We start from the raw sequence: 25,172 nt of genomic DNA, 5'->3' as shown, positions 1-25,172 counted from the left end.
CGCCGTTACAGATTAACCATCACTGGATAATGAAAAGTCTCATGCAAGCCTCGTACGATGCAAATTCGAGAGTCCAGATCAGCGGAGACACAGAGGCCAATGAAGAGTCGCTGCTCTGGGCTGTAGTAGAACTCCACTTCGTCTAACTGCAGGATGGGAGGGGACAGCTTCTCAAAATTATCTGGAAAACTGACAAACAAAAGCAAAGAAAATCTTATAAAACGCTGAATGCAAAAAAACTGAATAGTGCGTTCACATAGACTATATGGCCAAAAGTATTTGGACACCTAACCATAAGCTTGTTAGACATTCCATTTCAAAAAACAAAAGGTATTAACACATATTGGCGATATAGATATATAGTGGGTATATAGGTATATAGTTGGTATGTAGTGGGTATATTTACATATAGTGAATATATTAGTATATAGTGGGTAAACTGGCTATACAGTGTGTATATTGGGTATGTAGTTGGTATACAAAGTGTGTATTGATATATAGTGGGTGTATTGGATATATAGTGGATAAGTAGTGAGTATATTGGAACATAGAGGGTATATTTGGTATACAGTGGGTATACTGAGAACATAACTGGTATATTGAATTTATAGTTAGTAAATAGTGGGTATTTTATATGTAGAGGGTATACTGGGTATATTATATTTATATATATGTGTGTGTGTGTGTGTGTATATATATGTGTATATTTAATATATAGTGTGCATGATGTTGATTCATAGTGTGTACATTTACTTATACAGTGTGTATATTGGGTATACAGCAGCTATACTGGGTATATAGTGAGTAAATTGACTAGTGGGTATATTGGGTACATAGTGGGTACATAGTGGGTATGTAGAAGGTATATAGTGGGTATATTGAGTACAGAGTTGGTATATTGGCACAGTGGGAATACAGTGGGTATGCTGTATATACAGTGGCAATGAAACGGGTATATATGGGAATATAATGGGCATATCAGGTATAGTGTGTATATTGTGTATACAGTGGGTATACAGAATACGTAATTGGTATGTTGGATACATAATTAGTCAGTAGTGGGTATTTTTATATAGTGGGTATGTAGTACAGTACATACATAATTTCCTTATACAGTCAAGTCAAATTTATTTGTAAAGCACTTTTTACAGTAAACATTGTCTCAAAGCAACCTTACAGAATCCAGGACCGACAGACAAAAAAAGCCCTGTTGAGCAAACCAAGGGCGACAGTGGCAGGAAAAACTCCCTTTATAATACAGGAAGAAACCTTGAGAGAAGCCAGACTCAGCAAGAACCCATACAGTGTGTATATTGGGTATACAGTATCTATAATGGGTATACAGTGGTTATATTGAATATATAGTGGGTTTGTAGTGGATATATTGACTATGTAGTTGATATACTGGGTATACAGTGGGTATGTAGTGGGTATATAGTGGGTATACTGGGTACACAGTGTTTATTATGGGTATATTTGTCATATATACATATACAGGTGTACAGTACAATGAAATTCTTTCTTCGCATATCCCAGCTTGTTTGGGAGCTGGGGTCAGAGTGCAGGGTCAGCCATCGTACGGCGCCCCTGGAGCAGACAGGGTTAAGGGCCTTGCTCAAGGGCCCAACAGTAGCTGCATAGCAGAGCCTGGATTTGAACCGCCAATCTTCCGGTTGATAGCCCAAAGCTCCACCCACTAAGCTACTATATTGGGTATATTGAGTACACAGTTGGTATATTGACTACATAGTGAGAACATTGGCACATAGTGAATACAAAATGGGTATATTGGGTATTAAATGGGCATATCGGCATTGGTATATAGATTATATAGTTAGTACGTAGTGGGTATATATTTATATGTATATAGTAGGTATAAGGGGTATATTGCATATATAGTGGGTATGTTGGGTAAACTGTAGCTATACTGGTTATATAGTGGGCATACTGGATATATAGTTAGTATATTGGTATATATTAGATATATAGAAGGTATAAAGAGTGTATAGTTGGTATAATGGTATATAAATTGGGTATAAAGTGGGAATATCGGGCACATAGTAGGTATACTGGGTACACAGCGGATATATAGTAGGTATACTGGGTACAAAGTGGGCATGTAGCAAACCTACCGTAACATGACTTCAGTCTCCTTTTCTAAAGGCTTCAGTTCTGGGCTGTGAAACGAGAACATGAAACCTTCACTGAACTGATGGAGAACAGGAGAACTGTTTATGATGAAAGGGGCTCATAAGTGACTTACAGTTTCTCCAGAAGCTTCAGTTTGCTCTGCACCTGAGCGGCTCTGTTGGCGTTGTACCTGAACCTGTCGATGAACACCTGTTTCAAACAAACACAAGCTTTCAGCTGCTCTTTCTCTCTGGGATGAATGAAATCAACCCGACACGGCACGATTAGGAACGCTCAGCACTCATTCATGTTTGCCTACCAGGACTGAACAATAGAATCAGGACTGAGACCTGAGATCACATGCTGCACACACAATGATCACATCAGAAAGACTCCAGCAGGCTTTGTGATCTCGACTACTGTATATCTATTTAAGGGTACAATCCCATTCTGGAGTCAGAAGTTTACATACACCTTACACCCATTTAACCCTTTTTCCCCCCAATTTTGATCCCCCAGTCTAGTCGTGTCCAGTTACCCTCATTGCGTCCTCTGTACTGATTCGACCCTTCACCGCTGACCGAGGACGCCTCTCAACTGACATACGCCCCCCTCCGGTACACACAGTCAGTCGAGTTCATATACTTGACGGGCAGTGTGTACGGAGGGCCACACCCTCATCAGCATTATTCCTCAGCCCTGTGCAGGCGCCACATACGGCCGTTCACATCGTTGTTCATACGGCCGCCCAGCCCAGTCGGAAAGGCAGAGCCGAGATTCGATACGATGTATTCGAAACCCCAACTCTGGTGAGCTAGCGTGCTTTACCGCTGCGCCACCTGAGCGGCACAATTCCTGATATTTAATCCTGGTCCACATTCCCACTCTTAGGTCAGTTAGGATCACTACTATATTCTAAGAATGTAAAATATCAGAATAATACCATAGACAATGATTAATTTTAACTTGTATTTCTTTTATCATATTCCCGATGGCTCAGACGTTTACATACACCTGGTTAATATTTGGTAGCATTGTCTTTAAATTGTTAAACGTTTCGGGTAGCCTTCAAATTGCTTCTCACAAAAAAAGCTGCTACGATTTTGGCTCGTTCCACCTTACACAATTGGCCATAAATTTTCTATAAGATTAAGGTCAGGGCTTTGTTCTCCTTAAGCCATTTCTCCACATTTTGGGAAGTATTTTTGGGGTCATTGTTCATTTTGAAGACCCAAACTTTACCTTCCTGATCGATGTCTTGAGATGCTGCTTCAATATCTCCATAGAGCTTTTCTTCCTTATAATGATCATTATGGCCAAACAGTTCCATTTTGTTTAATCAGACCAGTTGACATTTCTGCACAAAATAAGATCTCTGTCCCCATGTGCAGTTGCAAACTGTAATATTTAGAAGCAGTGGCTTCTTCCCTGTTTAGGTGCCTTTTAAGTCACGCCAATATATGACACATTTTACTGATATATAGATACTGCATGTACTGCATCTTCACAATGCCTTTTGCTGCTGTTCTTGGGTTGTATTTCTCTCACCAAAGTACATTCATCTCTAAGAGAAAGAACGTGTCTCCTTGTCAAATGGTATGACGGCTGCGTGGTCCCATGGTGTTTAAACTTGCATACTATCACTTAAGCAGATGAGCAAGGCACCTTTAGGTGTCTGGAAATTGCTCCCATGTAAGTAGCAGACTTGTACCAAAGGTCAATTATTCTTATTCTGATGTCTTGGGTGGTTTTTATTTACCAATGATGTCAATGCAAAAATGCAGGTATGCCTTGAAGCTAGGCCTTAAACATGAGTGCTGCGAGCCTCGCAGATGAGACGAGTTCCAGACTGCTGTGAGTCTCACAGAGGAGACGAGTCCCAGATTGCTGTGAGGATCGTGTTTGCATGTGTGTGTGTGTGTGTGTGTGTGTGTGTGAGTGAGTGGAGGTGTACCGTACCTGTATATGCTCTCTGTACTGTAACTGGGCCTCATATTCTCGTTGCTGGTTCTTCAGTCGGTCCTCTTTCGTCTTGATGAAGTTCTCGTAATCGCCACGGTAACTGTCCAGCCGCTGCGAGTGCAGGTGAATGATGTCGGTCGCGACCGCATTCAGGAAGTTCCGGTCGTGAGACACCACAAGTATGGTGGACTGCCAGGTCTGGGTTCAAAAGCACACACACACACACACACAGGTAAGGTGTCATACACACACAGAGGCAGCCCTCAGACCAACTGTTTCAGTCGGACGTGAATCACTTACCTGTAAATAATTCTCCAACCACAGAATGGCTCGGACGTCCAACATGTTTGTGGGCTCTGAGAGGAAACAGAAAGAGTGCTGTTACAGATCTGTTGCAGATTTTTATCATCAAAAGGGGCTGAAGTATTTGTACTCACCGTCGAGTAACAGAAGGTCCGGCCTGGGGTGGAACAGAAACGAAACAGTGGTTAGAAGAGACTGAACTACTGATTATGTGCAAAACTATTTACATTTTCAGTGTATAGACGTCTTTATCCGAAGTGACTTATAAATGAGACTAAAACAAGTACGCTGAGGGGCTTTCGAAATATTCATACAAGTTCTTTAAAGCCCATTTACCCATGTGGCCTGATCTCATACAGCTGGTGACTTCTTTATGCACATGGAACAGTGGTCTACAGCCTGTATAGTCAGCTGTAACCCTCCCCCCTCCACCCAAAAAAAACAAAATAAATAAAAAACTTAAAAATGAGCTGCCGTCAATAATAAGCTGCTGGAACATGGATGATACTGTCTACAGCCAAGCAAGCTTTACATTGCCTGCCATGAGCATATATGCTGCCACGGAAAAATTTAATAAATAAATCCCAAGCTCAATACAGACCCAGTGAACCCTAAATAAATGTATCGCTGATCACATGGAGAAGTAAAACCACTAATAGGAAACTCTTTTTTTGCAGGGAAGCCTTTTAGTCGATGTTGTTTCAAAGCACTTTCATAGTTTTACTGAATATACGATGAATATAAAAAAAGAAACAAGAATTTTCTGGTCATTCTAATCTTAAAAATATACTCACCTGGCAAACAAGGCTCTCGCTAATGCTAATCTCATTCTCCAGCCACCCGAAAATTCTCTGTGAAGAAACACACACAATGCTGGTTTGTACACGAATCTCAGAATGAACACGTAATAACAGGGATGTAACGATGCACCACAAGACAGTTAAAAATCAATTCACATGTGTAACGATTCAAATCTGTTTACATGTATAATGAATCGATATTCACTTTAAACAGCAGAGGGCACCGGCGCTATTCACCTCGCCTGGTTGACGTCACTACAGGGTTGCCAGGTTCAGAATTTTCCAGCCAAATGTATTTATGTGAGGAGACTTTCTTTATTCGTATTATTCATTTATTTATGTAATGTGGGATTTGTTTCAGTTATTTCTTTTTACACAAAACAGGAAATGTGCAGCATTGTTTTGCATAGTTTGTACCTACATTAGAAATAAAAGAGCATTCATCATTTAGATAAATAAAAGATAAGCACAAATACAGGATTTTTTTTTTTTATTAATATTTTTTCCCTCTTTTTTCCCCCCGATTTTTCTCCCCTAATCTAGTCGTGCCCAATTACCCAGATTGCATCCTCTATACTGATTCGACCCTTCACCGCTGACTGAGGACACCTCTCAACTGACTTGCGCCCCCTCCAGTCGTACAGTCAGTACAGATAGTGCATTTTTCACCTGCACGAGTCGAGTTCATACACTTGACTGGCACTGTGTACGGAGGGCCACACCCCCATCAGCATTATTCCTCAGCCCTGTGCAGACATTTTGTCATAATTTGTCTTTAAAAACTAAAAAAAAAAACTAAACACAAATGGTAAAACATCGTATCATGAACCCAGTACGATGAATCGCATCACTGGTAGAGTGTATCGTTACATTCCTACTTAATAACCTTTTGTCATTTTTAAGATACAATATACTGTAATTACGAGATGTCTTGAAATAACGATATGCTGAATTATGCATATCATAATTGTAACTAATTCTAGGCGGCACCGTGGCTCGGTGGGTAGCACTGGAGTTTGCACGTTCTCCCCGTGTCTGAGAGGGTTTCCTCGTACAGTCCAAAGACATGCAGTCTGGTTTGGAGGAGATATAAAAGTTGCCCTAGGGTATGAGTGTATGTGTGCTTGCCCTGTGATGGACTGGTTCAGTGTTTCCTGCCGTTCGCCCAGTGATTTGGACCCACTGTGACCATGAATATTATAAAGCTTTGGTAAAACAGAGAATGAATGAACAAACTAACTGATTCTAGGATTGTTTTTAAAAGTATAAAATGAAGAAGAAAACATTGTGAAGGACGTTTACTGTTAACGTCTACCATTTTGAGATAAATGTCACCGGATCAGTCGGATCTGGTAAAGCTGACTGCTGCCACCTAGCGGTAAAACTATGGAACTGCACGCCCTCCTGCATGTCTTCCAGTTTTGCATGATTTTGCAGCCAGCAACTATTAAAGTCCAGACAAAATGTGTTTTACCTATTAAATTGTTTGTTTGTTTATTCGTTCAATTCTTAATTCCATGTCAGCTGCTATGGCTGTTATCATGGCTGAATAAAAGATCGCATCTATAAAAAGTGACTTTTTTTTAAGGGCAGTGGTAGCCAAGTGGTTAAGGTACTGGACTAGTAAATGAAAGGTCACTGGTTCAAGTCCCACCGCTGCCAGGTTGCCACTGTTGGGCCCTTGAGTAAGGCCCTTAACCCTCAATTGCTTAGATCGTACTGTAAGTCGCTTTGGATAAAAGCGTCTGCTAAATGCCATAAATGTATTTGGACCATTGACCCTTGAACATTTAGGGCAGTTGTAGCCTAGCGCTTAAGGTATGCACTAGTAACCTAAAGGCCGCTGGTTCAAGCCCCACCACAGACAAGTTGCCACTGTTGGGCCCTTAAGCAAGGCCCTTAACCCTCAATTGCTTAGATAACATACTGTCACAGTACTGTAAGTTGCTTTGATAAATGTATTGAATTCTGTCTGTGTTTTTTGCATTTTCCCCAATTTTCCTCCCAATCTGGTCGTATCTATTTACCCGATTGCATTATGCTTCCTCTCTACTGATGCTGATCTCCACTCCTGATTGAGGAGAGTGAGACTGTCACACGCCCCCCCCCCGACACGCGTGCACGAAGCGAGTTCTTATGCGGATCAGCTTTGTGTATGGAGAGACACACCCTGATAAACGCATTATCCCTCGTCTCTATGCAGGTGGCATCAACCAGCCAGCAGGGGTCGTAGCTGCATCAGTTATGAGGAATCCCCGTCTGGCCCCCCACCCTGTATGTTTGTTTATTAGGATTTTAACGTCATGTTTTACACCTTTGGTTACATTCATGACAGGAACGGTAGTTACTCATTACACAAGATTCATCAGGTCACAGTCATGGACAACTTAGCGTCTCCAATTCACCTCACTTGCACGTCTTTGGACTGTGGGAGGAAACCGGAGCACCCGGAGGAAAACCCACGCAGACACGGGGAGAACATGCAAACTCCACACAGAAAGGACTCAACCGCCCCACCTAGGGATCGAACCCAGGACCTTCTTGCTGTGAGGCGACGGTGCTACCCACCGAGCCACCGTGCCGCCCCTCCCACCCTGTATGAACAGTCAATCGTTGTTCATGTAGGCGCCCGGCCTGGCGGATGGCAGAGCTGAGTTTTAAACCGACGAGTTTGAAATGTCAGCTTTGGTGTGCTAGCGTGTTTTACCACTGCGCCACCTGAGCGCCCTTCTCAGCGTTTTAAACATTTGAAAAATGTGCTGCAGAAATAAACTTGCCCTGCCTAGTGCTCTGTTCTTTCCATTTTTTAATCAGCTACTAATCAGGTGAGAGTGATAATTAGTCTTTCAACAATAGTTTAAAACTCATGTAACGTGCAGTGAATGCATGGATGATTTTCTCCACTCACTTGGTCGTTTGCTGTTGCATTTTGGGTGAAAACCCTAAACCTGCGAGGATGACTGAAGCCCTGCGTGGAATAAAAATCAAGGTTTTAACAGCAGATCAAGAATCAAATCAATTAAAGCTTCAATACAGCAGATAATAAATGATGAGTGAATATTCAGAAATGATTCACCTGGCCGGCGCTTTATCCGCTTCGATCTCTTCCAGTTTGGCGTAGATTTCTGACAGGCGCAGACTCTCAGACCCGTCGGTCCTACAAGAGCAGATGGTAGAGGACGATGGAGACAAAATATGAACGTGACACACGATCCTGACTTCCCAGTTTAGATTCAGTCTTTAATATTCAACTTTATCTGATAACCAGTAACACCAGTTCGCCTTCAGAACAATTCATTAATAATAAATCATGGATCTGTGTGGTGAATACTGGTCACTCACTCACTCACTCACTGTTTTAACGGCTTATACAATCAGGGTCGCGGTGGGGGGGGGGGTGGTTGGTGCTGGAGCCTATCCCAGCTTTTCAATGGGCGCAAGGCACACAGTAACACCCTGGACGGGGCGCCAGTCCATCGCAGGGCAGACACACACCCACACACACACACATTCACCCATAGGGCAATTCAGTGTCTCCAATGAACATGACTGCATGTCTTTGGACTGTGGGAGGAAACCGGAGCTCCCGGAGGAAACCCACACAGACACGGGGAGAACATGCAAACTCCACACAGATAGGACCCGGACCGCCCCGCCTGGGGACCGAACCCAGGACCTTCTTGCTGTGAGGCGACAGTGCTACCCACCGTGCCACCATGCCGCCCTTACCGGTCATTCATATGACCTAAATCTGCATTTCTATGTCTGTGGGAATTTGTGCCCATTCAGGTAAAAGAGTAGTTGGTTAAGAAAGCCTCAGTTGATGTTCCAGTTCATTCCAAAGCCGTTCAATGGGGCCGAGGGCGGCATGATGGCTCGGTGGGTAGCACTGTCACCTCACAGCATAAAGCTCCTGGGTTCGATCCCCAGACGAGGCGGTCCGGGTTCTTTCTGTGCGGAGTTTGCATGTTCTCCCCGTGTCTGCGTGGGTTTCCTCCGGGTGCTCCGGTTTCCTCCCAGAGTCCAAAGACGTGCAGGTGAGGTGAATTGGAGATACAAAATTGTTCATGACCGTGTTTGATATTAAAAACTTGAACTGATGAATTATGGGTAACCAGTCCGGTCATGAATGTAACCAAAGTGTGTAAAACATGACGTTAAATCCTAATAAATAAATAAATAAACAAACAGTGGGGCTGAGTCATACAGGGGCACAGTCATACTGGAACAGGAAAGGGCCTTCCCTAAACTGTTGCTGCCAAGTTAAAAGCATGTAATTTCCTTCATATAATTGATTTATTACACCTGTTAGTAATTGTTGTGGCTGAAACACTTAAATACAATAAATAGAAGGGGCGTCCCAATACTTTTGGCCATATATTTTGTGATGATTTATACAGAAGCGTCTCTTATCTGTGATGCTGGACTCACGTTCCGTTGGCGATGTGACTGTTGAGTTTACGCTCCTTGGCCAGCAGCTCCTCCCGGACGGTATCGCTCTCCAGGACGCTCTGCAGCGCCGGCGTGTCGTCTCCCGCCACCTCCTGCTCCACGTGCAGGATGGAGATGTGGGCCGGAACGCGCAGGCTGCGACTCGCCAGCATCTTCAGGAGCGTGGTCTTGCCGAGGCCGTTCCTACCCACCAGGCCGTATCTGCGGCCGCTCGCCAGGCACACCTCGGCACCCTGGAGCAGAGACCTGCCACACGAAAGAGCACACAGAGGAACTCGGTGAAGCAGGACGCAGACCGACCTACACCAGACTAGGTCTGAGCAACTGAAAACACAAGGCCAAGGCTGCCGCCCGCAGTGCACTCTGGCTTCTGGGTCTGCTGCATTCGATACATGAACTATAACTAAAGCTCTACCTAACTCACGGCCGTGAAAATCACATCACGAGCATGCCGCTCAGGTGGCGCAGCGGTAAAAAGACACGCTGCAAACCAGAGCTGGATTCTGAGCACGTCGTATCGAATCCAGCTCGGCCTCCCCGGTTCGAGGCTGGGCGGCTGTATGAGCAACGATTGGCCGGATGCTCAGTTGGGGGGGGGGGGGGGCGGGACAAAGAACCGGATGTGGGACTCTCTCTGTCAGAATGCGATTGCGACCTCTGCCGGCTGATTAGAGGCGCCTGCACAAGAGATGAGGAAGAGCGCCCTTAAGGCCTCAGCATACTTCATGCGGAGACGACGTTCGCCTGGCTTCGGCGACCAATGCGACGTAATCGCGGAGAAAGCGAACGACCGCGGACGTCGCTCGCCTTGTCGCGCACATGGAAGCTGGGCGAACTCCGCGGATGAAAAAAAGAGGCGCGTCATGAAAAAAACACGGATTTTGAGGAGTGTCTCAACTGTGATCGTCGGCTGCGTCCGAAATCACTACAATCGAAATCACAAAATATCCAAGATGTCGAAGTCTAAAGCAGCTAAAAACACGACTCGGGTATGAGAGATTGGAAACGGTGGGGGGGGGGTCTATTTATGAGTAACTACCAATGACCATACGGTGACCTGCATGTACGATTTACCCTTCATAAGTGACATGTTAAGTCACATTTTACGTCACTAAGCCGTCATCACTTTGTGATGGTTGGCTACACAGATGGGTCAGCTTTCTCAAATGCCCTCTGTCTCGTGTCACCTGTAGCAGACTAGCCCTGATAATACAATCCACAACGTGATGTGAATCCAGCTTATTCTTGGTCATAACGTTGCCTTCAATGTTATCATGTGGGAGCCTCATCACACGCCCAAAGTAACATAACTTGTGGGACTTAATGTGGTAGCTCCTTTTCTGTTCTGGCCGTCTCATACACACGCTCAGCGGTTATTATCTTTCTCTATGATATTTTCAGCATTTGTTTTTAAAAGCCTCTTCTTTTAGTGTCCAGGCTTCACATCCATATGCGGCTGCTTGCTTGGTAGCTTGGTGATGGTGCTAGATGACTTGTTTTTCCAGATCCTTGCCAATCACACCATTACCATCATGCCCGTTGCCATTCTCGACCTCACGTCGCCAGCACATTCTGAAGTATTTGCTACTCTTCTACCCAAATATAATAAGAAGGCCACGTGTTCCAGTCTTCTACCTTGCTCCATTATCAGTGGACAGTGGTAGCCTAGTGGGTAGAGCTTTGGGCTATCAATTGGAAGATTGTCGGTTCTGATCCAGGCTCTGCAGTGCAGACACTGTTGGGCCCTTGAGCAAGGCCCTTAACCCTATCTTCCAATCAGGCTGGGATATACGTAAAAAGAGAATGTTATTGTACTGTACATCTGTATCTGTATGTATAACAAAAAAAAGGCGTTCTACTGATCTCCAGTTCTTCTTCAGTGTAATCAAATCAAGAACTGAGGATGAGGAGTTGAACCCCAGATCCATCTCCTAATTCAGACTCACCTCTCCCCGAACGACACGTCGAAGTTTTCGATTCGGATGTCATAGCTGCGGTTCTTCCCCGACATGTCCACCCGGCTCTCCTTCTTACTGCTGGCCTGGCTGGCCGAGGCCTCCTCCAAAACCCTGGAAAAAATCCCAGCAGTTATTAATGATGAATGGGCAGTTTCCTTAAACACTGTTTAGCAAACACACACACTCTATATGGCCAAAAGTATTTGGACACCCGACCATAAGCTTGCAGGACGTCCCATCTCATAAAGTGACCTTTATGTAATCAGCCGCTCCTCTGAGAAGGCTTCTCGCAATACTTTTAAATATGTCTGTGGGAATTTGTGCCCATTCGGTCAAGAAAAATGACAGAGCTTGTATGGCTGGGCACTGATGCTGCTCAAGGAAGCCCCAGTGGATATTCCGGTTCATTCCGGAGCTGATCAGTGGAACTGAGGTCAGGGCTCTGTGCAGGACACTTCATGTCTTCATAGATCTGCTTTGTGCACAGAGGCACATTCATGCTGATACAGGAAAGGGCCTTCCCTAAACTGCTTCTACAAAAATGGAAGCATGTTATTTTCCTTAATATAATTGATTCATTCCACCTGTTAGCAACTGTTGTGGCTGAAACACATGAATTTGAAAATTAGAAGGGGTGTCCAAATACTTTTGAACTCACTAGGAGCTCATTTTAGGTCCACATATACCGCTTTTCCACCGACGCGGCACGGGGCCCGTTCCGGTTCCCGAACTTGACTTTGAACCGGTTCCGCGTGTTTCCACCGGAAAAAAGAGGTTCCAGACAGCGAACTAGCGGGCCGATCTGGCCCCACGGAATACTGGGTTATTCAGCCCGAACCGTGACGTCCGTCAGTGGGCGCGTCATGTTGTACAGCATAGCGCGTTAGCAACCATGCCGTCCGCTGGTGTCTCGTATGGAGCTTAATGCTGCATTTTTATCTTTTAAACTTCACCTGATTACATTTTGAGCCAGTTTGCCGCTGATATTTACAAAGCGCCGTTAAAAAGATGAACTGTGTGATATTACGATATAAAAGTGACCCAGACAGAACGAAACACGCTTAACGTGAAAAATAAAGCGTGAAGTGAAGTAAATCCAGCTAAACACAGATACAGGTGGTATTTTAGAGTGGATTTGATGTTTATTTCACACAGATGGATGTTCGTGTTGTGGAACTTTAATGTTTTATTGCTCCAGTCGAGCGCTGAGCTAATCGGCTGTTTGCGCCGAGAGTCGCGGTGAAACCGAAGCGCAAAACTCCTCTCGCGTCAATGAGCTAAAGAAAACAACAACTGATACAAACACGTCACGTCTTCTTATCACCGATTGTTAGATCGATGCTTTTTACATAAACACAAACATCTGTAACAGCAGCACAAATGCTCGCACATAATCCACACACTCCGCCATGTTATTACTGCTCTTAACTCTTAGTAAGTAACACCCACTGTTGATGACGCTGCTTGGTTCTCAAAAACTGGTGGAAACGCGCGTCGGTTCTCTACAGAACACCAAGGTTCAGAGAAACCTGAACAGAACCGGTTCAAGAACCATGTTTTTTTTTGGTGGAAAAGGGGTAAGTAAGAACTTGATGAGACTTACAGCGTGTTTGCTGGTTTCTGGGAGTCTTTCTCGTTCCTGCGCTCGTGCTTAGCCTTCAGTTTGGCCTCGGCCTTCTCCAGCTTCTTCGCATCCACAGTCTGAGCTCATATATTATACAGTGGGAAATAAAAAACAGCACAATGAGCAACAGAAAAGCCTCAATCGTCTATAAACAGTTTCCAGCTCTCAGTTTTGTTTTCCTTTTGACTGTGCCGCAGTGGATCATTCTGGTCAATAATCAATATCTCATGTGATCGGGGGAGTCCGGTGGCACAACGGTCTATTACGCTAGCCCACCATTAGTTATTAGCCAACCAGACTCTTATATAGCCTTGTCCAGGGTATTCCTGCCTTGAACCCAGTGTCTTAATGTGGAACCAGACCTGCAGAGACCCTGACCATGATAAAGTGATTTATGAAAATGAAAAGGGGGATAAATTCAGGCATACAGTGATGTCAGTTTGTAACGTTACACCACCGCTATATTTTTCTCAGATGTACTCAGCAGGTCCCTGTTTTAGGTGGGGACGAGCAAAGTAATGATTAATTTAAGCCCAAAATCTACACCTATACTATATGGCCAAAAGTATTTGGCCACCTGACCATGAGCTTGTTGGACGTCCCATTTCAAGAACAAATGCTGTTGGAACAGAGTGACCTCTGTGTGTTGTTTTTCAGCTAGAACCTTTTAGCGATTGCGTCACGCTTCCTCTCCACCAATGCCGATCCCTGCTCTGATCGAGGAGAAGCTAACCCACGTCCCCTCCGACACGTGGGCGGCATGTCGTATGCATCTTATCACCTGCACTTGGGAGAGAGAGACTCTATCCGGCTTAGTCCCGCCCATATCTGAACAACAGGCCAATCGTTGTTCACGTGGCCGCTCAGCCTCAGCCGGCAGGCAGAGCGGAGATTCGATACGATGTATTCGAGATCCCAGCTCTGGTTCCAGCGTGTGGTTTTACCGCTGCGCCACCTGAGCGGCAACAGCTACTCTTTTGAGGAGACTTCTCAAGTTTGTTAACAAACAAATTCAGTTAACAGAGCATTCGAATGGGAGGTCGTGTAAAGTGTATTTGTAAAAATGTGTTCATGTCTACATAGCGCATGCTTTGTACACAGGTGCACAGTCATGCTGGAACAGGAAAGGACCTTCCCTAAACTGTTGTATATAACTGCCTTCATATCACTGATTTATTACCCCTGTTAGCAATCGTTGTGGCTAACACACATGAATTCGGTCGTAAGAAGCAGCGTCCCAATACTTTTATCCATATAGTGTATATATTAAACTAATCACAGAGGAAAGAAACTGAGAGTGAGGGTTAGGATCTTACCGTGCCCTGAGCTCTTTTCACCATCCAGATACCCTGCACATCGCCAACAGCCAAATCTGGAACGACACACAGCACACAAAAGTGAGCCAAAAAAATGATATCAAGCAAACAAAGCCAAGTTTTACTTCAGCCAGCAAGGAACGGATTGGATCGGAATTCAAAAGAAATGAGACAACGGTAGCATTTGTAATTCCTTCATTACCATTAATTTAAACCCTGCACTTTCAATTACCTTTCATATAATACATTCCAATTAGATTCAGAAAAAAATACATAATATATACATTTTTTAATAATTTTTTTAAATATTATGCAAAAGTTAATCAGGCAGAATAATTATTATGGTTTACCAGCGGTTAAAAAAGCCCCTTTTCCATTGCACGCATCTAAATCCATAACTTCATCTACCGTAACTAATATTTATATACATCTGTATCTAAAACAAACCGGCACCTATGTGTATGGTAAACAGTACGGTGAAATCAGTTCCAGGTGAGAGCACTCTGGCGTCTGGCTGTTCGACTGCAGCTTCTGATTGGTTGTTCTGATTGTACATTTCCAATCCTTACAAGAACGACTTTCACAAAATTGTAAGCCTCTTTGAAAAACGTGTAAAGTTGCTTGGGAAATGTACTTAATAAATAAAAGTAATGATGATGATGATGATTCTGGAAGAATCATTAAACCTGGTGGAAAACCTTCAGGAACAAAAGATGAGATTACCTGACTCTGCTGAGATCTGAGAGAGTTGTACAGGAGCATCAAGCAGCACCTGCCGTTGGTTTGAGTTCCCGTTAGTTCTGCAAAAAGAAACAGAGAAAGATACTTAGGATACTAATACTTGAGGATAATGATAGCCTAGTGGGTAGAGCTTTGAGCTATCAATCGAAAGGGCTATGGGTTAGAATGCTGCCACTGTTGGGTGCTTGGAAAACGCTTTCCTTAACCCTTTCGGCTCCAGGGGCGCTGTACAACGACTGATCCTGCGCTCTGACCCCAGCTTCCAAACAAGCTAAAATATGAGGAGGAATCATTTCAGAAAACGCACCACCTCTCCCTGAAAGCTGCTGCAGTTCCGATTTGTTGTTGTTTGTACTGGAGCAGCACAAAAAGCTGATGATAAAAAGTCAAATCACTCCACATTTAATTCCGGGAAATGGGTGAAATTATTGCCACCTTCTCAAGACTGTAAGAAATAATTGAAGTATTTTAATCATTTGATGCTCCTATCATTTGCACTTAAACTCACCTGTGGCGCTGCAGTATAGAAACCACACCAGTACAACCAGTTTAACCAGTATGTAGAAAGCAACTCAATCTTTGGAAGAGCAAAGAACTGTCCGAAGATGTGAGAACCAAATTTGTGCAAAAGCATGGACTGTCTCAAGGCTACACGTTCATCCACACAGGACACACACAAGGTCATTAAGACGTTTACAGCCCTGGACTATGTAGCTGACTTTGCTGGACATGGATGCAACGAAGGATGATTCGAATGATGGATAAAGAACCTCAATCAACCTCCAAATAAATTTAAGCAGAGCTGCAGATACAGAGAACACCAGTGTCAGGTCGCTCTATCTGTTCTCTGAATGAAATAAGACGTAACGGTAGGAGACCTAAGAGAACCTTGCTGCTAAAAAAAAAGCCAGACAGGCGTTTGTCAGAGTTTACCAGCCAGAACTGTTGCTAACAGGTGTAATAAATCAATTACACAAAAATATGACCTCAGCCCCACTGAACAGCTGTGGAATGAGGACCAACATCAGTGCCCAGCCATACAAATGCTGTCATGTTTTGACTGAATTGGTACAAATTCCCACCGACATACTTCCAAGTCTTGTGAGAGGCCTTCTCAGAGAAGTGGCTGTAGTTCTAGCTGAAAAGATCACACAGAGGTCACTCTGTTTGTTTTAATACCAAGGGGATGTCGGACAAGCTCATGGTCGGGCGTGCACATACTTTTGGCCCTATAGTGTACGTGAAATGTGGAGCAACTGTCCTATATTTGTTAGCTGCTTGCATACTGTAAATTTGGTAAATAATTTTTGGTAAATAAATAAATAAAGCAGATGCTTTGAGAACACAGCAAGGGTCCAATGGTGGAAACTTAGCAGTGGTGGGAATTAAACCTGCAACCCTCTGATCCAGTGAGTGGGACGGTGGCTCTGCCACCTCACAGCAAGGAGGTTCGATTCCCAGGTGGGGCGGTCCAGGACCTTTCTGTGTGGAGTTTGCATGTCCTCCCCGGGTCTATGTGGGTTTACTCCGGGAGCTCCGGTTTCCTCCCACAGACCGAAGACGTGCAAGTGAGTAAATATATTACTAGTCCAGTACCTTAACCAGTGAGCTATCATTTCCCTCGAGGCTGAAGGCTAAGGAGTAAATATCCTGCACGATGGTACTCACATCTTCAGAGTGTTAAACAACTGCAGGCAGATATTTCGGACGTCGTCTTCATTTTTTTCAGCGCCGACCTCCTGGAGAACCCCACCGATGGCATCGAACACCTCCTCCCCATCTTCAAAATCTGAACCCCCGCTGTCCAGAACTCCTGCAGAACAATACAGAGATACAGATTTTTTAATAAATAGATTTAAAGGGGGTTATCTTCAAACATGCAAAGCGAATTTATAACTAGAACAATTGATTTGCAATCAGTGTTCAAATTCATCCATACAGGCCACCAAACTAGTCCAATAATGGCTTTATGGACCTTCTTTTGTGATTCTGAAACTGATGTTATCAGCTCCACTTACCATATAGAAGTACTTTATAGTTCTACAATTACTGACTGTAGTCCATCTGTTTCTCTACATACTTTGTTGGCCCCCTTTCACCCTGTTCTTCAATGGTCAGGACCCCCACAGAGCAGGTATTATTTAGGTGGTGGATCATTCTCAGCACTGCAGTGACACTGACCATCATGGTGGTGGTGTGTTAGTGTGTGTTGTGCTGGTATGAGTGGATCAGACACAGCAGCGCTGCTGGAGTTCTTAAACACCGTGTCCACTCACTGTCCACTCTATTAGACACTCCTACCTAGTCGGTCCACCTTGTAGATGTAAAGTCAGAGACGATCGCTCATCTATTGCTGCTGTTTGAGTCGGTCATCTTCTAGACCTTCATCGGTGGTCAAAGGACGCTGTTGGCTGGATGTTTTTGGTTAGTGGACTATTCTATTGCCCCTAACATTTCATCGCGATCCCTCCGTTCTGCAAACTCAAATCTTCTCCACATTCCCAGAACTAAACTAAGCACCATGGGTGACTGGGCTTTCTGTTCTGCTGCTCCTCGTCTATGGAATGCCCTTCCCGACCATCTGAGGACACCACAGACGATTGAGAATTTTAAATAAGCTTTGATTGTATGATGTATGTCTCTTGATGCTATGATGTTTATATTTGTTTTATATTTCATGATAGTGCTGGACAATAATTCGATATCGATATATATCACGATAGAAAATGTTTCAATAACGGTGATATGATCTTTAAACAAATTCGATCGATATGCTTTACGTCAGTGCGTGATGACGTACGCCACAGGCATGACGCCAGAGTTACGGCTCTGATTACACCACCTACAACACGGTGGATATTAGTGGCTAAATGAGTTCAACAGCTGTGAGTGAACGAGCATCCACAGTTAAAAAAGAAGCAGTAGAAATAGTTAATAAGAGAGGAAAGACTCTTTTTTTCTGTATTCTTCAAGCACAACACCTGATATAGCAAATTCTGCAGCAACCCTTAAGCACTTTTTTATATTCTTTATCCTGGTTGAGCACTTTTGTTTGAAAATGTTTACATATAAATAATAATCAGTCCATGTTGTGGATTAAAGTTGGTTAAGATCAGAGGTGGAAAGTAACGAATCACATTTACTCACGTTACTGTAATTGAGTAGTTTTTTTGTGTACTTGTACTTTTTAAAATAGATTTCATACCTGTCAAGTCTCCCGTTTTAGCCGGGAAACTACCGTATTTTACCCCTCTTTCCCGCCGTCCTCCCGTATTAGTATTTTCCCGTAAATTTCCCGTATTATATTATAATTAGTGATGGGTCGGTCGCGAACGATCCGGCTCTAAGAGTCGGCTCTTTAAAGTGAACGACGGGATACGGCTCCTGATCGGGAGCCGATTCGTTTTTTTTTCTCGTTAAAGCCGCACATGATTGGTCAAGAACGAACAGGAGAGAGAGAGAGAGAGAGAGAGAGAGAGAGAGAGAGAGAGAGAGAGAGAGAGAAAACTTGATGAAGTTTGACATTGCGCTTTACATACGCAGACATTACACGCTGGAAAGGTGAGGAACATGAGTGAGAGGAAACAGTAAAGTTTGGACACGAGGAGCCTCTTTTACAGACCCACTGAACTGGTGTATTCAGTCTACCCACATCTTATACATGTGATGGCACCATAGACTGTGTAATGTAGCAACATCTGTCCCCTCAAAGAGAATCTTTTCAAAAAAACAGGGCAGATGAAAACAGAAGGAGAAACAGGATCTTCGCTAAAGACTTACAAATACCTGGATTCTGCTTTTTTTTTTTTTTTGGCACATTTTCATTTATACTTTGTTGAGTGATGCTTTGTTGATGTGTTCTTTTACTCTAGATGCAAATGTACAAATAATATACACAATCAGACCTTTTTGTTTAATTGAGATGGGTCTTTGTTTTTGTATTTTATAATTTATTGTTGTAGCACTCTTCCATGTTGAGTATATAAATAAAACAATTTAAATAATAAACATTTGATACAATGTTTTTACATTAGTAATTCATTTTACATGTAATTTGGTAATAAATTAATTTAAGGAACAAAAAAAATCTAAGGAGCCACTTGGGAGCCGAAAGAACCGGCTCTCTAAAAAGAGCCGGAATTCTTATCACTAATTATAATTTTTAAAAAACATTCCTGTGCCTCTCCAAACTAAAATGTCACTAACCTCGTGAGAACTGCCACCCAGGCTGCTGCAAGTGGCAGTTCTCACGAGGTCAGTGTGGACAGCGGGAACAAACCTGGAACAGGGAGAGATGGATGGATGCGAGGAGAGAGAGGGCATTCCTGCCCAAAAAGTAAAGACTGCATGTAAATATCTAGAGAAATGGGACATCGAATTTACCTTTCTAAAGAGGAGCAGGATGGGGCAGAGTTCTGCATTCTGTAAGGTTTGTAACTGTGTTTTCATTTAGGCTGTATTATAAGAATTACATATGTAGGAATGTCCACAGCATTTCAGTGTCAACAAAGGTAGGCCTATCAGATTCTGATCATCTAATTGCAGTTTGTAAGTGGTTCACAGGTGGTTATTTTAGATTTCTTGTAAACCTGTCTTAAAATGTAATGTAATACTGAACCTCGGTTGGGCTGGTGGGACGGCTCGAAGCGTAATTTTAAGCCTGTAATTTTACTTTTACTTAAGTATGTTTTGTATTAAGAATTGTAATTCGCTAAATTTTAAATAAGATCCGTTACTGAGTCAAATAAAAACGCTAAAGAAATCGCGGCTGGGAAACTGCTGCAGTGAATTCTGCGATGGCGAGTCGGATCTTTTAGCTCGGTTCCTTTTAAAGAGCCGTATATATACATAACGACTCCCAGAAGCGCGAATCGATTCCTTCATTTCAGTTTAAAGGGCCGTTCAATAGATTCGAATCATTCTACGACACATCACTGGTGGTTATACAGTTTAAAAAAGTTTTATGAGACTAAAATGACACATTACACATCCCTAAATGTTTTAAATGTTATATCAACATGTTTCTTCTATTATATTTGAATTAAAAACAACTATTGTGAGATTTATATCCACTTGTCCTGTTTGCATTACACAGAAGAGACCCCCCCCCCCCCCCGCTGTTAATAAAGTAATTTTAAATTTTAAATGAGTTACTTTTTACTTGAGTAGATTTTTAGACTAGTAACTTTACTCGTAATTAAGTAAAAATTCATTAAAGTAATAGTACTTTTACTTGAGTACAATATTTTAGTACTCTTTCCACCTCTGCTTAAGACATATGTTAATAAATTATATTATATATTGTCAAAGCTTATGTTTATTTGAGAATGATGTGTTTTTGATGCTGAATACAAGTAAAAAGTGAAAGCTAATTTATTTGTATTATTATTATTATTTCTAAAATATTATGTAGTTTTAAAGGGTGAGATTTTATAGACTTGGTTTGCAGGTAAAACCTTCCAATGTTGGTGTTCTTGGCAGTTTTTCCAGACATTTGTATTATTCATATATCGTTATCGGAATTATATCGTATTGACCGAAATGAGGAGTTATATCGTGATATAAATTTTAGCCATATCGTCCAGCCCTATTTCATGATGTTTTATATTACTCTTTTTAAATAAAAAAAGAAAACAGCATGAGGTGTCATAGGCAGCAGTCCGAGAAGGGACGAGCCACAAACCTCAGACAGGTCAATGGCCGGCCAAGACTCATCAATACCAGAGGGATTGAGTGATATGGTGCCGGGTTTGGACCAACAGAAGATCTGCTGTGGCTTAAATTGCAGATCACTTTAATCCTGGTGATGAGGTAAACACTTTACTCTTTTTGATGTTGGCAGCAGATATTGTGCGTTGTGTTCTTTGACTCCTTCAAGGAATTGATGTGTTTCAGGCACAATAATTGCTAACATGTTAATAAATAAGTTTTATAAATGACATGATATGCTTCCAACTTGGCAGCAACAGTTTAGGGAAGGATGTTTTCTTTTTCAGCATGACTGTACCCCTGTGAACAAAGCAAGATCCATAAAAGACATGATGAAAAGCCTGATTTAAAGAAACCTACACAGAGCCCTGACCTCAGCCCCACTTTGCTTTGGAATTAACTGAAACATCAACTGAGGCTTTCTTGACCAAGCCATTCAAATGCTCTTCTGACTGAGTGGGCACAAATTCCCACACACATACTTCAAAGTCTTGTAAGAAGCCTTCTCAAATGAGTGGCTGTTGTTATAGCATAGGGTTTTAAATGGGACGTCCAGAAAGCTCATAAGATATGAAGCAAATCTGGGTTGGGGGGATCTCACCTTACTTGTAACAGTAAGAACATGTAGATACTGACCAGAGCACCTTTATATGGACAGTAAAGTGACACATGGCATAAATGTGTATAATATATGTGTAAAATTCAGGTCGTTCATTCAAACTTTTAACATTTAAAGCAGGATCACCTGAGCTTGAAATCAAACAGGAATCTGGTTACATGACATTAGATTAATGTCTCAATATGGTCAACATGTGTCAGAATAAACTTAAACTAGTTCAAGTGACCTTAATCAAGACATTAAACACGCTAGCAGGCTGCCAACCAGGCTAACTACCTTCGATCCATGAGTAATACTGAACTGGTGGAGAATCACAGATCTACAAATCATCCCCTGAGTAAATCAAGTGCACACGATGATTTGTAGATCAGCAGAATCTCTAGCGGCTCCCACCACTGCTCTTTCCCATACAGCTATGCTAACCGGCTACTTCACAACTGAAACCCGTCTGTAAAGAAAAAACACTTATTTGGTTGAAAACGTTTCGTCTGTCGCGGTGTAAAACTCACCCGTTATGTAATCAAATACTTCAGTGTCAATTTCGGGAAACTCGGTCTTCAGAATATCCACGTACGTCGCCATGATACACTGCGGCCCCAGCTGTCTCACAACTGCGCATGCTCGGCGTTTGGCACCGGTCTAGCCGCGTTGGTTTCTGGGTAATGTAGTATCGCAAGTATTATAAAAACTACGCTGCACTTATCACTGTAAGTACCGAGGATCTGGGTTTGATTCATACCTCTTCATACCTTACATGTTCTTCCCCTGTCTGCGAGGCTTTCCTCTCGGTATTCCAGTTTCCTTATATGCCCCCAAAACATACAAAAGAAGAAGGATGGACTACACATGTGGACAGTACCAGCATCCAAAATACACTATATGGACAAAAGTACTGGGACACCCCTTCACCACCCTAATTATTGAATTCATGACATTCAAAACACATGCTAACAGATGTAATAAATCAATTATATATATTTTTTTATGCATTTTCTCCCTTTATAGCGCGTCCAATTGCCCGATTGTGTCATGCTTCCTCTCCACCAATGCAGATGCCCGCTCTGATTGAGGAGAACGAAGCTAACCTACACCCCACTAGGGTGGCCAGCCGCAAGGCTTTAGGTCAGCTGCCAGTCCTCCGCCCATGCAACACTTAAAGATCCTCCTTTTGGAGTGAACTGGTTACATTTTTGATCAATATTATCTGTCATTGGCTCAGGTACATGTCAAAACAAATGCTCGCCCACCACTGGCCAATCGCAGAAGGTCCGCCCTCTAAATGCTAGTCTGTGATTGGGTGGTTGAATTTCGCCCGCTCGCTCTGTTCTGCATACACCTCTACCTGAGTCAATTAGTAAACTTTTGGAGGCAGCGAGGAACAGACTTAAATATCAAAAAAAGACACAACATTTGGTGAGTAAAACAGTAATTTGTTATAGAAATTATTGCTTAAATTGGTCAGAAACTCTGTTATATGGGTTCTGGTTTCATTCTGTGTGTTGCGGTATCATGTACCCCTGTTCCTGGTATGACGTCCTCCTTTTTGTGACTATGAATGTGGCCACCCTAGCCCCCTCCGACACGTGGGCAGCTGCCGTATGCATCTTATCACCCACACTTTGACGAGTGCAGTGCAGCTCAGCGTTGTGTACGGAGAAACACACCCTGAGAGCACTCTTTTCTCATCTGTGCAGGCGCCAGCAATCAGCCAGCAGAGTAATTGTCGTAATTGCACCAGTCATGAGAGAGAGACCCCATCCGGCTTAGTCCTGCCCATATCTGAACAACAGGCCAATCGTTGTTCATGTGGCCGCTCAGCCTAGCCGGCAGGCAGAGCTGAGATTCGATACGATGTATTCGAGATCCCAGCTCTGGTTCCAGCGTGTGTTTTTACCGCCGCGCCACCTGAGCGGCCGTAATAAATTAATGATATGAAGGAAATATACACTTTCAACTGTGCAGCAACCATTTAGGGAGGCACTTTCCTGTTTCAGCATGACTGTACCCCTGTGCACAAAGCAAGATCTATGAAGACATGAAGAGAAGCTCGGTTTAAAGAACCTCCAAGGCCAAGGTCCTGCTATGGATTGGCACCTTTTCCATGGTATTTCTGCCTTGCACCCAGGGTTTAAGAAGAAAAAGAAGATATACTTTATTTGTCATATATACATATACAGGTGTACAGTACAATGAAATTCTTTCTTCGCATATCCCAGCTTGTTTGGAAGCTGTGGTCAGAGCGCACGGTCAGCCATCGTACGGCGCCCCTGGAGCAGACAGGGTTAAGGGCCTTGCTCCAGGACCCAACAGTGGCTGCATAGCAGAGCCTGGATTTGAACCGCCAATCTTCCGGTTGATAGCCCAACGCTCTACCCACTAGGCTACCACTGTCCCACTAAGGAACTGGAGGAACAGGGTTAGGGTTAGATAAAGCAGTTGATGAAAATTGAATAAATTAATCAGATCAGCACACATTTGCATTAGACAGATGATCTTGAGCTCAGAGTCGATGGCGTGGTGAAGTCTTGACTTACATTTGTAGCTTCCAGAGTAAACAAGCTGAGATAAGTGGAACAAGCATAACACAAATAAAGGCATTTTTCTTTTATTCTTCAGTATTGGCTTTTGGTTTTGTCCTTTATGTACAGATATTTGTGATATATGTATGAGTCTCTGAATCTTTTAATAATGTCATGAACTGTGTGTGGTGAAATCTTTAAATTCCCTGTTGTTCTAAACTGCTCAAATAATTTATTAGTGAATATTCACAAATATTAATGAAGTTGATCAAATAGAATATTAAACGTACAATTTTAATACAAACCTTCTTGTTTTCATTGCATCTTCCTGTCCCAATTTTTCTGTTGAGGTGAGTTTACTTATACTTCTCAAGGCCTCAATAAGAACTTCGAACTGTGTAAAGCCCCTTTTTCCATGGCACTGCCCCCTACAGAACAGTATGGTACACATACAGAACTATCTGTACTGTTACTAATGTGTTATTTTATATTTCCATTTGCACAAGGGTACTTATGATAGTAAAAGGAGGCTGCACAGAGACTGTGGACAATGGAGACTGGTGTGTGACTCTCCATATGCAATACTGAACCGTGTGAACCCACCTCGTGTAGGTGAAAAGAAGCGTGTGGCAACTGCACACGTGTTGGAGGGGGCATGTGTTAGGTTTTCAGTAAATCTTAGTGCACAGTTAGTGTTTATTTGCTCACTTAACATACTTAAAAAAGACAAAGTTGATGATTTATTTATCTCATTAAATGACAATGAATGTGCGCAGTCCTATACAGCCATGCTTTTGCACAGACGCCTCTATCCGCTAACCAGGGTCCTTTCACAGTGTTTGAAGACCCCACCCACTTAGTCCGGTCATTTCCCCTACCCAGCAGACATGGTGGACAATTTTGTCTGCTGCAGACACTGCCAGTTGTGCCCGCTAGATGGCCGCCAGCTGACCAGCAGCAGAGCCGAGATTCGAACCAGAATGTCAACGCTGGTGTGCTAATGTATTTTTACTTAAAATGTCAACAAACCATAACGTTC

The 25,172-nt window shown here is 43.0% G+C and overlaps 1 protein-coding gene across 1 annotated transcript in view; it reads right to left on the bottom strand.

Moving 5' to 3' along the window:
• abcf3 (ATP-binding cassette, sub-family F (GCN20), member 3) overlaps positions 1 to 22,200 on the bottom strand; it is a 28,514-nt gene extending 6,314 nt beyond the window's left edge. The window contains exons 1-16 of the mRNA XM_062993418.1: positions 22,124 to 22,200; positions 16,955 to 17,099; positions 15,269 to 15,345; positions 14,546 to 14,601; positions 13,209 to 13,306; positions 11,594 to 11,716; positions 9,627 to 9,893; positions 8,272 to 8,352; positions 8,104 to 8,163; positions 5,190 to 5,246; positions 4,530 to 4,552; positions 4,393 to 4,448; positions 4,090 to 4,290; positions 2,264 to 2,340; positions 2,133 to 2,177; positions 57 to 189 (exon numbers count right to left, since the gene is read on the bottom strand). Coding sequence (XP_062849488.1) covers positions 57 to 189; positions 2,133 to 2,177; positions 2,264 to 2,340; positions 4,090 to 4,290; positions 4,393 to 4,448; positions 4,530 to 4,552; positions 5,190 to 5,246; positions 8,104 to 8,163; positions 8,272 to 8,352; positions 9,627 to 9,893; positions 11,594 to 11,716; positions 13,209 to 13,306; positions 14,546 to 14,601; positions 15,269 to 15,345; positions 16,955 to 17,099; positions 22,124 to 22,196 — 1,572 coding nt within the window. The 5' untranslated portion in view covers positions 22,197 to 22,200. The remainder of the gene's footprint in view (positions 1 to 56; positions 190 to 2,132; positions 2,178 to 2,263; positions 2,341 to 4,089; positions 4,291 to 4,392; positions 4,449 to 4,529; positions 4,553 to 5,189; positions 5,247 to 8,103; positions 8,164 to 8,271; positions 8,353 to 9,626; positions 9,894 to 11,593; positions 11,717 to 13,208; positions 13,307 to 14,545; positions 14,602 to 15,268; positions 15,346 to 16,954; positions 17,100 to 22,123) is intronic.
• Positions 22,201 to 25,172: the final 2,972 nt, after the last annotated feature.

Source organism: Trichomycterus rosablanca, chromosome 4 (assembly GCF_030014385.1).
Source record: "Trichomycterus rosablanca isolate fTriRos1 chromosome 4, fTriRos1.hap1, whole genome shotgun sequence".
NCBI classification, from domain to species: Eukaryota; Metazoa; Chordata; class Actinopteri; order Siluriformes; family Trichomycteridae; genus Trichomycterus; species Trichomycterus rosablanca.
Note: the sequence above shows the minus strand (reverse complement) of the source record. Positions and strands in the feature narration are given on the sequence as shown.